The following is a 12,576-nucleotide window of genomic DNA, read 5'->3' on the forward strand; positions in this document are numbered from 1 at the left end:
TTCATGTCACCCTGTCCTGGAGGCCTCAGTCAGGAGGTCTGGGAAGCTGCACTGTGGGTGGCCATTCCTAGGTCACCTCTGGATGTCTCTGTGGACTGGATCCCTTTATGGATGCCCACAGAGAATGAACATATTGGGTCCTGTTCTGGACGACAGAAGTCCCCCCTGCCCCCTGAGTGTCCTCTGACTGACTGCAGTGTGACTGGGCCGAGGCCCATCAGGCTCATGAAACAATATGCAAGAGGCTCCCCCCTCGGCTACTATACAAGTGGAAAACCATCTCTGGATGAGAGGAGACTCTTCCATGGAGTTGCCTGTGGGTTGTTCAGGGAGCTTGAGGGATGCAGCTTTCATGATTGCCCCCCAGTGTTGGGGTATGCTTTTGGGGGGGTGCAGCTGCCAGACTCACCCATGCTTCTGCAAGTAACCCTATAAACCCATCAAGCTAGGTGTGGATGGAAGCCTTTCTTTGGTCTGTCAGTGCCTCTCTACTTGGGGCAGAACAGAAATAGGTTCCCCAGGACAAAGACATCGGGCTGTGTGCTGCACTGGTGAAAGCCCCAAGAATGATTTGGGGTCAGCAGCACCTGGGTGTCTGCTTGGACTTGAGCCCTGATTTTCTGGGTCAGAATGTGCACTTTACCACGATTTCCTACACGCCATAGTTCTAGGGGTGCTGGGTAATGGAGTCCTAGGTGCATCAGCCTTTAAGTCTGGGACTCACGAGCTGCGGCACCAGGGTCAGCCCCTTCCACCTTCCAGGGTTCACCTCCTTGTCTGTAGAGGACAGGCTGTGGGGCAGTGACTGCTCTGTAACTTATTGGGGTAGGAGAGCCTGGGAGAAAAGATCAGGGATCAGTGTAGCCAGGTCTAGGCCTTGGAGCTGAGCCCAAGGGCCTGTCCACAAGCCACCTTGCATTGAGTGGGGAGCTCAGCTCCATGCCCTGCACTCATGTCCCAAGCCCTTTCTGGGACCATCTACTGCAAGGATTCCCCTGTGGGCACCGTTTACTACTCTCCCTCCTTGTCCATTCTGGGGACCCTCACTGGACACAACAAATGAGGGGCAGAGGGGAATATCTTTAATAGCATAGCAACATTAGGTCTGGGATTCACTGGAGGAAAACACAGCCTCCAACCTCCAGCTGCGCTGAGGTGTGTGGCCGCACAGCACACTCTTGACAGACAGGTTTCACATTTGGGACTTAATAAATAGATGCTCAAAATGTCAAACAGCAGAGCTGAGGGGTTGTGCGCGTGGCTGCTTTCTCACTCCGCCTCCTCCAAGCGGGGCCGAGAAGTTGTCCACTAGGACGGGTATTCGTAGTCCTCAGCACTGCGCCGGCCAAAATCCATCCAGCCCATGTAGTCTCGGTCACTGATCCTGTGGCTAGGGTCCAGGCTCTGCAGGGACTTAAGAACAGACATGCGGCCGGAAGGAGCTGCAGTAGAAAAGAAGGAGACAAGGGCTGTAGATCTGAGAATATGACTAAAGCAGTGGGGAAAGCCAGGACTCTGTGTGTGTGTGTGTGTGTGTGTGTGTGTGTGTGTGTGTGTCTGTCTGTCTGTCTGTCTGTCTGTCTGTCTGTCTGTCTGTGTATGCTCATGCTTGTTCAGTGTACATACATGTATTTACACATGCGGATGGACATCTATGTCTTCCTCAATCTTGACTCCATCTCATTGAGACAGCCTCCTGCTGCATCTGGAGCTCAGTGATTGCACTATACTGACTGGCCAGCAAGCCCCAGCGATCCTCCTGTGTCTGCACACCCAACTTTTTCACGTGGGATCCTGGGGATTGAACTGGTCTTTGTGCTTGTGCAGTGAGCCCTTTACTGACACCACCATCTCACCAGGCCTTCTTATAGGCATTAAATAGCTGCTGCCAAGCCAAAAACAAACGCAAGAGGAAGCACTTGTGTGGAAGTGTTTAGAGGGGCACACTTCTTCCTGCCATGCTCAGCCTGGGTGTTGTCTGTCTTTTCCTACCCCAAACAGCATTTCATAGTGTACATAACCCACAGCAGAAGCCATGCAAAGATCGTCCCAGGACTCATGGCTTTTTAAAATGAGGCCTTAACATCCCAGCATCATCAAGGAACTTTCTGGGACACCGTGATTCAAAGGTAAGTTTTTTAGAAACAGAATCAAGGAACGAGGGAGATGGATGGCTCAGCAGGTGAGAGCACTTGCTGCATAAACCCGACAACCTAAGTTCACATTCCTGGAGCCCATCCATGCATGTCCTAGACAGAGATGGGAGGTGGAGACAGGAAAATCCCCCAGAAGCTCATGGGCCAGGCAGCCCGGAGTATGAAAGGCAGTGACAAGCAACAACAAAAGGGATACAGCCTAAAACTAGGTAGAAGGTAAGGACCAACCAATACCTGAGGTTGTCTTTTGACTTCTGTATGCATACTATACACACACACACACACACACACACACACACGCATGCACGTGTGTAACTAAATAAATATTTTTTTAGAACAAGAACTAGTCAGCTCAGTGGGTAAAGATGTTTATTGCTGACCTTGACAATGGGAATTTGAGCCCCTGGACCCACACAGTGGAAGAGAGCAGATTCCTGTGGGTTGTCCTCTGAACTCCACAACACCACCATGGCATGCCCCCTTATAAGTAAATGTTTAAAAAAAATAAAATCAAGTTCTCTTTCTACATGAATATTGTTTATAAATTATTACTTTTGAAAGCTATAGTCTTTTTAAAATAATAACCAGAAAAACACACCCTGTCAGATTAAAACACTGGCATCTTGGTAACATTCAAAGAAACTGAATGAAAAAGGTCACAAAGATGAAGCTTAAATCAGCCTTTTGGTCAGGCAGTGGTGGCGCACGCCTTTGATACCAGCACTCTGGAGGCAGAGGCAGGTGGATCTCTGTGAGTTTGAGGCCAGCCTGGTCCACAGAGTGAGTGCCAGGACAGCCTCCAAAGCAATACGGAGAAACCCTGTCTCAAAACAAACAAACAAAAAATCAGCCTTACAACAATGGAACCTGCAGTGGGGGCCAGCCTGTGACGGCTGTGTGACCTGGGCAAGGAGGGGCACGGTGACATGATTCCATGATTCCTTCCTCTTCGGGCAGATGCATGGTCCCAGGCCACAAATGGTTGACAATGGCCTCCCAGACTTGTAACCAGTGTAGCGCCTTTTGTGCTGACCAAGGGCAAAGAGAGACCCTGGGGTCCTTAGGAGAAGTGGTAAACCTCTCAACAGCTCTCACTGCCTGGCACCAGTGTTCCCACCTGTGGGCAGTTTGCAGGTGGCTTCGCTGTTGGCTCCTGCTCCCAGACACACAGCCAGAGTAGGTCTCCCTGTCCCATGCTCCAGTAAGCAACCCTGAGGAGACCCATTGGGTCACTGAAGAAAGAAAAAAGCAGCAGAGTAGAGAGGGGTTGGTTGGGAAGAGAACCAGGAGAGGGAGGGTAACCAGTGAGGGCACTGGGGTAGGTGTGATTTGAGTGTGTTGTAGATGCACTAAACGTCATAATGAAACTCACCACTATGGCCTAATTAATACATATTTTAAAACATTTTTAATGACACCACAGAAGCAGTTACCCTGACTTACTGCATAATGAATTTAACCAGTTAAACTTGAAACTGAAACCAACACAACAAATAGCAGCCCACATTTCCTCTCCCTGACCCCATGTCTTCCCGGTTTGGGAAATGAGAGTCCACTCACTGTGTTCTTTGGGTAGACAGCCCCAGCTTATACAGAACAGGCCCTCTGCTTAGCTGCTTAGAATTACTCAGGTAAAACAAAACAAAACATATACATACATACATACATACATACATACATACATACATACACACAGTCAGAAATACATGCAGCCCAGTTCCCATGTCATAAGAAAGCACAGCCCATCCTCTGGCCTGTTTAGGGATTAGTGTCTACTCTGAGGGCTGGGCACAACCCACGCTTCTATCGAGCCAGCTGTCCGGTCAGTGGCTGGGCACTTTACTCTCATGGGAGCTGTGTTTGGAACATGCCTTGGCTCTCACATCCTACACAGATCTGTCCTCAGGCATGTTGTTATCACCCTCCATCCATCGCCAGCACTACACAGCGAAGGGGCTTAGAGTGGTCTGAGACAAAGTGATCTGACTCCTGCAGCAGGTGAGCTGGGAACCGTATGGCCTCCAGGCCGCGGCGTAAGTCAAACCTGTATAGACTCCTGCTGCCTCCTAGATGCACCAATGTGTGCACAGATGGCATTTGCCTTCTTTAGCACAGGCTTCATAAGTGAAAGACAGTGAGATAGATGCTCATGTGAAGAAAGGTTTTAAGGCTTGAGAGAGATGCATGGAGAGAGCATTGGATGCTAGTGCCATTGATGCCTCCCCACCTCCCACGGGAACACACTTCCCCCTGGACCACCAATGCCTCCCCACCTCCCACGGGAACACACTTCCCTCTGGACCACCAGTGCCTCCCCACCTTCCACAGGAATGAATAGGCTTCCTCTGGGACCACTGAGGGCTCTGCAGACAAGCTCTAAAGATAAGCTTGGTTTTATTTCATATTTTACTTTTTGTTTTTAAATATGAGATCTTACATAGCCCAAGCTGGCCTCAAACTTGCTGCACAGCAGAGGCTAGCTTTGAACTGGTCCACCCACCCCCACCTCCCGATGCTAGGATTACAGGCTGGGTGTCATGTGGTGTGAGAGTTGAACTCAGGATTTTGTGCATTCTAGGCCAGTCTACCAGCTAAAGCCAAGCCCCAATCACTCAAAAAAGTATCTCGTCTAGAGTCTTTAAGAATAGTATGTATTATAGTTGAATAAAAAATCATTTATAAAATATTCAGAGAAATTGTGCAGTATTGACAATATTGATCCTGAGTTTATATTTTGTCAAAAAGTGGGCATCACTCTTCTATACTTAGCCCTGACCCTGGGTGTGAGCAAACCAACTTTCAAATGAAGGCTACTCCTTTCTGGGCTCAGTGGGTCCAACAGGCTGAGGGGAGACAGGGTCTGAGAAGAGAGCTCGGAGTGGCTTCCAGCTGCTGGGAAAACCACTGTCATGTGTTGGTTCTAGGCAATAATTCAGCAACCAGGCTTTCTGTTGCTAGAACTGCTCGGGCATTCCCAAACTCAGGCCAAAGGTTCTATAGACTGACAGCTCACTGAAGAGTCTAGAAAAGTCTAAAATACTTCAGAAGGGTCTGCTGGCCCACATCAGAAGGAATGGGGAGGGGGCATCCCACGTTCCCAGGTTTTCTTATTACCTGGTGTGTATGTGTGTATGTGTGTGTGTGCATGTATGTATGTATGTATGTATGTATGTATGTATGTATGTATGTGTCTGTATGTGTGTATGTATGCATTTCTCTCTCTCTCTCTCTCTCTCTCTCTCTCTCTCTCTCTCTCTCTCTCTCTCTCTCTCTCTCTCATCTCTCCCTCCCTCCATTGAATTAGCAGGAAAACAACCTAGAAAGGGATGGCTGTGGGGTGAGTTCCCAAACAGGAAGAAACATAAGAAATCTCTTGATTCCCCTGAAGTCCCCTGGTCGCATCTTCATGGGGGACTCTAGGAAACTCAACCAAGTTCCCCAGTTCCCCCTCACTAGTCAAGCCCAATGCCCTGGGCTGTTCAAATCAGACAGGACACGTTGAGTAAATGAGCTCCACAGAACAAAGGGCCCACCTTCGAAAGTTAAATCTCACTCTACTGGTCCAGTTTAACACACCCCAGCCAGAAGTCACCATCCATGTCCCTGCTGATAAAGTCAGATGAAAGCTGTCTTGGTGGCAGCCATGACTCCCGAGCTGGGAGAGGATCTGGTCTGCGCTGTCCCCATCGCCTCTCTGAAGATGAGAGATTTGGGTACAGGAGAGGAACCCTCAACTGGCAAGCTGCTGAATAGCCCACGGGGATCGTGGGGGGGGGGCGGCTTCCAATATTGAGAAGATCCCTGAGGTGGTCAGCATGGTGGCCACCTTTCTGACAGCTATAGAAACGTAAGACACAGCTTTCACTCTGTGGCCATCCTGACTGGGCAGTCAAGGGAACTCCAGCTGCTCTTTGACCCTTACCTCCTGCGCCATACAGGGGGACATGTACACAGTGCCAGCTACGTGTCTCAAGTCTCAGGTTTTCTCAGCACTGACCTATTTCACGCCAGAGGGGTCCCGAGGGTCAGTGTCTGGGTGGTCCCCAGTCCTGCTGTATATACAGCACAGAGGAGAGGGCGGATCTGGAGACTCTTACCAGCACTTTGTGTGTGTGTGTGTGTGTGTGTGTGTGTGTGTGTGTGTGTGTGTGTGTGTGTGTGTGTGTGTGTGTTTTCCTAAAGCGGTGTTGGACTTCAACCCTAATACAGTGCCGAAGTCAGTTCCGAGAAGGGTTAGCCCGCTCCTCTTACCCACGCGGTAAGCCCTCCACCCATCTCCCCTCTTGGGTGCTGAGAACACCACCTGCTGATGCCACAGTGCGGTGCAGAGTACCTCAGGGAAGGAAAGAGAGAATCTTGCTCCTCGTGTGCTCTGGTTTCCTCCTCTTCCCTGCAGGTGCTTTGGAGATCAGGAATGGGAACCCAGACCGCAGCAGCAGCCGCCGCGTGAGGCAGAGCGGACATCCTTACCTTTGCGTGCCTGCTGAATGTATCGTGCGAGCAGTGCGCCCAGGCGCGCTCGGGGCTCGCCGTCGGTCCTGAGCACCGCCCTCAGCTGCCTTCGGGGGGCCTCCTCTGCCCGCTGCACCGCCGACTCCGCGGCTTCTGCTGGTGCCACTGGCTGCGCCAGGGCGCCTGCAGCCAGGACTGCCATCAGGACGCACAGACACACGCTGCTCTTCATGGCTGTGGGGAGCGGAGGCGAGGGTCATGAACCAAGGGCTGAGCTCGGCGGGCTGCAGCCAAAAGTCCCGCACACGAAGTCCGCCGAGGCTGAACGCGGGGCTGTGGCCGCCAGCCTGGCTCATGCCCTAGAACTAGTCAAGTCCAGTCCTTGGCTGCGCCCTGGCCACCGCGCGCCTGGGGACACTTCTGCCTGGCTTTTGTGTTATCCACACCCAGGGCCCGGGAATCCCGCACAGACCCCATTTACTTCCAGGTTCAGAAGCAGTGCCTCCTGCTTTCCTGAAGTTAGAGGGCACCTTTATAGCCCATCTCTCTTCTAACCAGAAAACACAGAGTGGGTGAGTGGGTCACACACACACACACACACACACACACACACACACACACACGAGAGAGAGAGAGAGACAGAGAGAGACAGAGAGACAGAGAGAGACAGAGAGAGACAGACAGACAGAGACAGAGACAGAGACAGAGAGGCAGAATGCAGAGAAATGCAGGTTAAAAGCCGTCTCTACAGAAATGAATGGGACGACAATGGGAAGCGGTTTAAAGTATGGGTGCATAAATAGAAGCTGTGTTTATAGAGGTTCCTCGGTGTTTCTATGGGGACGAACAAGAAGTCACTATGCAAAAGAAAACCCAGAACTCTGTGCCCAGTCCTGAGTTGTGGCCAAAGCCCCACCACATTTGCAAACCGACCTAGAACTGACCTGATGGGACCTGCACCGTCCTAACGATGTCTTTCTAGCCACAAAGCCTTAGTTTTTTTTCCTGCATCATTTAGAAAATGAATGTGTCTTAAAACCTCTTGGCATTCCCTTTTAAATGATTGCAAAGTGATCCGAACATCGTGGGAACCCTAAGAAATGGCTATCCCAGCCTTGCCATTAGACAGCACACAGAGGAATAAAGTCTCCACGCAGCAGTACCCACCCAGGCGCATCTTAAAATCCAGAGCCATTATTTCTGACTTCAGGAAATCTTCCCAGCTGTCAAAGGAGGGAAGGCACAGAAAACAGAAAGATGATACGGCCAGGACGCAAAGCTACGGGCCAGTATTCTTCACACCCGTAATTCTTGGATGGGCCAGCACAGACACCGACTTACCTTTGACGGGGGATCAGCTGGCTTGGCGGATTCCAGCAGAGCAGGCTGCAGTCCAGCCAAGTTCAGGGCAGACTGGAGGGCGGCTGCCTCTTAAATAGCCCCGCCCGGCGCGCAGCCAGTCATCTGTTTACCCAGTGCTGACGCAGTCCGGCAGGACGCTTGCTCAGAAGGCGGCCACTGGCGCGACCACCGATTGAAGTGGCCCTGGAGAAAAGGGAAAGGGCTCAGTGAACGAGGACAGCCCCTCCCAGGCGGGGTACCTCGTATGGCATCTCCTCTTTACCTAGAGAGCTTCCTTCCCACCTGTCCAGCGCCTCCCCAATCTCTTCAGGCACGTGTCCCCTCCTGGGTGGGAAATAGTTTATCTGGAATGGAGAAGCCGACCATGATCAGAGAGCGTTGGGGGTCAAGTGGTCCTTCAAGGAAACTGGGGGACCTTCACAGGCTGGGTGTCAGCGAAGGTGATTCTGGTGTGTTTTCTGGGACCACCATCAGACCTGAGTGTGCTCCCACGCGTGAGAGAGGGGAGTCGGGCTATCAGTTTCTCAGATCCCAATCTTCGTTGGCGTCCTGGGTCTGTTTATACCCAATTGAAAAATCTGGGTGCATCTCCGGACTGCTCGAAAACAAAAACCCACTGGGGAAAGGGCTGCTATTTCTGCCCGGGAAACCTTCCCACCTGCCCACGCTACTGCTGCTCCAGGTCGCCAAGTGGCGCCAGAGAGTGTCTCAGTCACCCCAGGCTCTGGCTGGCTTGGCTTGCTCCTTTCCAGGGAGTTGGCGATATCCCTTTTCAGGCCAGTCCCTCTAGAATTACAGGCGGCTCAGCGGGGTGCTGAGGATCTTGGCTGGGATAAAGACTCTGGCGGAGCAAGGGGGAAGAGAGGCTCCGGCTGGGGTAGAGCGAGCGCACATTCCCGCGACCCCTCAGCCCCCGCGGAGCATAGTGGTCATCCACACCCAGGGGTGTTAGAATTTGCTGTGTCCCATACCCCATTTCACAGAACAGAACACCGAGCGGGGACCTAGGAAGCCCACACCAGCCCCTCGCTGCAAACTTGTAACCTGGGGTTACCAGCCGGCCACGCCCTCAATCCTTCCCTTCTAGTGTCGGTCTGGAGTGAAAGGACAAAGGTTTGGAAACTCTTTCTGAATAGACAGTGTACCCAGTCCCAGAGACCCCCGGCTGGGGAGACCATGGAAGCGCAGGCGCGGGGGAGTTAGGTTCCTGGTGATGGCTCTAGTGGTCTCTGCAACCCAGAAGAAAGGTGTTTTAAACAGCAACAGATTAAAGGCAGCTCAGGTTGGAGAAATTAGCTCTGTCTGTGACGGGAAGCAAGCACATCTAGCGTTTGACCTAAAGCAGGAAGGCGAATCCGGGCTCACTCCGCTCTGATTCTACCTGTGCTTTTCTTGCACTGTTGACTGAGACAAGGACATTTAGCTGACCCCCTCCCTCCATCCCCTTCGTAAAGATTTAGCAACCACACCCAGCCCCTAGGGATGCTGTGCAACCAAGATCTAACCCCTCCAAAAAAATTCCAAATAAATAAACACCTGTGGGGCCTGGGGGCTGGGGGTGGGTACTGAAGGCTGGTGTGGGAGGTGGGGGCTGGGGAATAGGGATGAGGGAGTGGGGGCTGGGGTCTGGGGGCTGGGGGTGGCTCAGTCAGTAAAGTGCCTTGCAAGCACAGGAACCTGAGTTCAGACCCCCTCTAAAAGCCAAGGAAGGGAGGTCTAGGCAGGAACATCCCCCCAGCTCATTGACCCCCTAGTCTAGCCAATTGGTGAGCTCAAGGTTTACTGAGAATCTATCTTCTAAAATTCAAGGTGGAGTGTGATGGCGGAGACACCTGATGGGGACCTCTGGCCTGCAGAGCTGTATTCACAAGTTCACACACTCATACAAACACATACTCTACCTGTGGCCTGCCCACCGGAACAAACAAGTTTGAAGGAGTCTGATATTGGGGGCAACCCTGGAGTGAAGGTGGAGGCAGATAATCTCAGAAAAAAAAAAATGTTCTTATCGGGTCAGGGAAGGACTGAGCTAAGAGCTCTTGGTGAGTCTGGTGTGACGAGGAAGGGCTCCCAAAGCCCAGATGGGAGGCCAGGAGAATGAAGACAGAGTTCTATTTAGTCTAGTATACCTTTGTGAAATCTATTCGCTACAATGAAATGTTGCGGACACTACAAGTCCTAAGTGCCTACGACGGAACACTCAGATTATTGGAACAGTAGACATAAGTAAAAGCTTCAGTCGTGGGTGAGCCTCTTGCTCTTGAGGAAATGCAAGGGTGACTTTGTGACTGGGAAGTTTCTGGTTGAGAGACAAGGGTGTGTGGAGGTGTGTCGTCCACGCAGGGAGTTCAGGGGGGAAGCACGCCAACTTGTGTGTAAGGTGGGTGATGAATCCGGGTTGTAGATGGACAGCTAGGAGGAGGCTGGGATGCTGGGTCCTGGGCAGAGCGACACTGGAGGTATATGGCCCCAGACATGCTGCATGTGGACATTGGCTTCCCACCTGGCAGTTGTAGGGCGGGGCTTGAAAGGCAGGAGGGGAAGGTTCTCACAGATCTGAGCAGTGACAGCAAGAAGGGAGGGACAGGAGAATTGGGGTTGGTAGAAATGCCACCAGGAGAAGCCACAGGTGATAAGGACAATTAGCTGGAAGAAGGCTGGTGCAATGGGCTCTTTATTTGAAATAACATTGTAGCTGTGGTGTCCCCATCTTCCCTGGGAATTCTGAATAGGAATAGTGGAAAATAAGAGGAGTCTGGATCCCATGGCCATAGTGATTCTGTGAGGTCCCCTCCACACAGGCGAGAAGAGCAGTAACTCTTGTTGTCCTTCAGTAAGAGAGCCCAAGGTTTCTTTTCTCTTATATTTGTTAATATAAGAAGATGCTTTTGAGCCAATGTCCTTGCTTCATGCTCCCCTCCCACTCAGGCTTCCAGCCCTCCCCCCAGCTCCACCTCTCTTTGTCAAAGCCCATGCCTGTAAGTGAGGATGTTGCTCCCCAGAGGGCTAGCCTAAGCCAGTAAGTATACTCAGCTCTCTATGGAACATTCTAGAAACTTCTGGAAAGTTCTCGAGGTCATTCACTACAGCAGTAACTCTGATGACATTTCTAATTAGCCTCCCCTGATCTTACTTGCTTCTGCCTCTTGAGATAATTTCTCATCCCCTATCCTGTTTCTTGTCAGTATGATCCTGCCCAAAACACCAGCAGTCAGCCAGGCTCTGCAGCTGTACCACGACAAACAAAACACACATCCTTGCAGTGCTCTCACTGTAGTGGGGGAGAAAGAGGGCAAATGGAGAAAACACGTTGCGTTGCGTGTGTGATGGTCATGGATGGGTACACGGAAGTGGGGGGGGGATGGCTGGGTGGCAGGCTCGCTCTAATGCATGCCTTTGCATGCTAGAGGGCCCTCTGCTGGGATCTTTGGTGTGTGAGCTCACTGGGTGCTTAAGAGGAAAGGGTTTGCTGTTCTGCACAAATAAAGAAGGGGTTTCACTGTGTGGGTTGTGTTGTGTTTCGTCTGCTGCGAGATGGTAGCAGATACGGTTTGAATGTGAGATATCCTTCACGGGCTCTCACCTTAGGACACATGGTCCCAGCTGGTGGCTTGCTTTGAGAGTCTGTGGAATCTTTAGAAGGTACAGCCTCATGGGAGGGAGTGGCTCACTGGGACAGACCTGGAGGTTGACAAGCTGGCCCCACTTCCTGTCTCTGCTTCCTTCCCAGTGAGGTGTCCCAGCCCTACTCTGGTGCTCTCATAAAGCTCCCTGCTGCCATGCCTTTCCCACCACGATGGGTTATACCCCTTTAAAACACAAGCCAAAAGAAACCTTTCCTCAAGTTGCCCTCAGGGATAGGATGAAAAAGGCCATGTAGTCTCTGTGGTCTCCACTCCCATGCCCTCTGGGACTCCTCAGTAGGAGCCCAGAATTCCTTGTGGGTGGACCCTTCCTGTTCCCTGTGGAGTACTGTCACCATCATGTCCAGATGTTATTTTGAGAGGAAGAAGTAGAGAGAAGAAATCTGCGGCTGTTGACTGATTTGGGACTCTAGAATTGTTTTTTTTTTCTTTCTTTCTGATTTTGGTGATTAAAAATGTTAATTGACAAGCTGGAGAGGTGGTTCAGCAGTTAAGAGCACTTGTTGCTCTTGCAGAGAACATAGGTTTGCTTCGTAGCATCCGCCTGGTGGCTCACAACCATCTGTCACTCCAGTTCCAGGGCATCTGACACCTTCTGACTCCTCAGGCACTGCACATATGTGGTATGAATATATTCACGCAGCCTAACACCCGAACCTATAAAATAAAATAAATAAACCTAAAAAAACCCTGTAATGTTAAAAGATGTCTCATCCAGACTTAGGGAGACATTTCAAAGTGCTGAGAAAAATGTGACATTTTCAACAAAGGACATTTGCGGTCGTGAGAAGCATCTCAGTGTCACAGGTCCATTTGATAGTGTAGAAAGCTCAGTGGGATATCTGGGGGACAAGCAGGAGACTGGTTTATTATTCATTGGATTTCTGCTTGTCACAGCTCACCTGTGTTTAATGGAGGTCAAGAGAAGCTGTCCGCTGCTACCAGAAAAGTGTTGGTTTGAC

The 12,576-nt window shown here is 51.2% G+C and overlaps 1 protein-coding gene across 1 annotated transcript; it reads right to left on the bottom strand.

Moving 5' to 3' along the window:
- Positions 1 to 1,308: 1,308 nt before the first annotated feature.
- On the bottom strand, positions 1,309 to 6,840 carry Cck (cholecystokinin). Its single transcript, XM_035444037.1, has 2 exons — positions 6,627 to 6,840; positions 1,309 to 1,442 (listed from the first exon to the last, which is right to left on the bottom strand). Exons 1-2 carry the CDS (start codon positions 6,838 to 6,840, stop codon positions 1,309 to 1,311), a joined length of 348 nt encoding a protein of 115 aa, XP_035299928.1.
- Positions 6,841 to 12,576: the final 5,736 nt, after the last annotated feature.

This window comes from Cricetulus griseus, chromosome 4 (assembly GCF_003668045.3).
Source record: "Cricetulus griseus strain 17A/GY chromosome 4, alternate assembly CriGri-PICRH-1.0, whole genome shotgun sequence".
Lineage (NCBI taxonomy): Eukaryota > Metazoa > Chordata > Mammalia > Rodentia > Cricetidae > Cricetulus > Cricetulus griseus.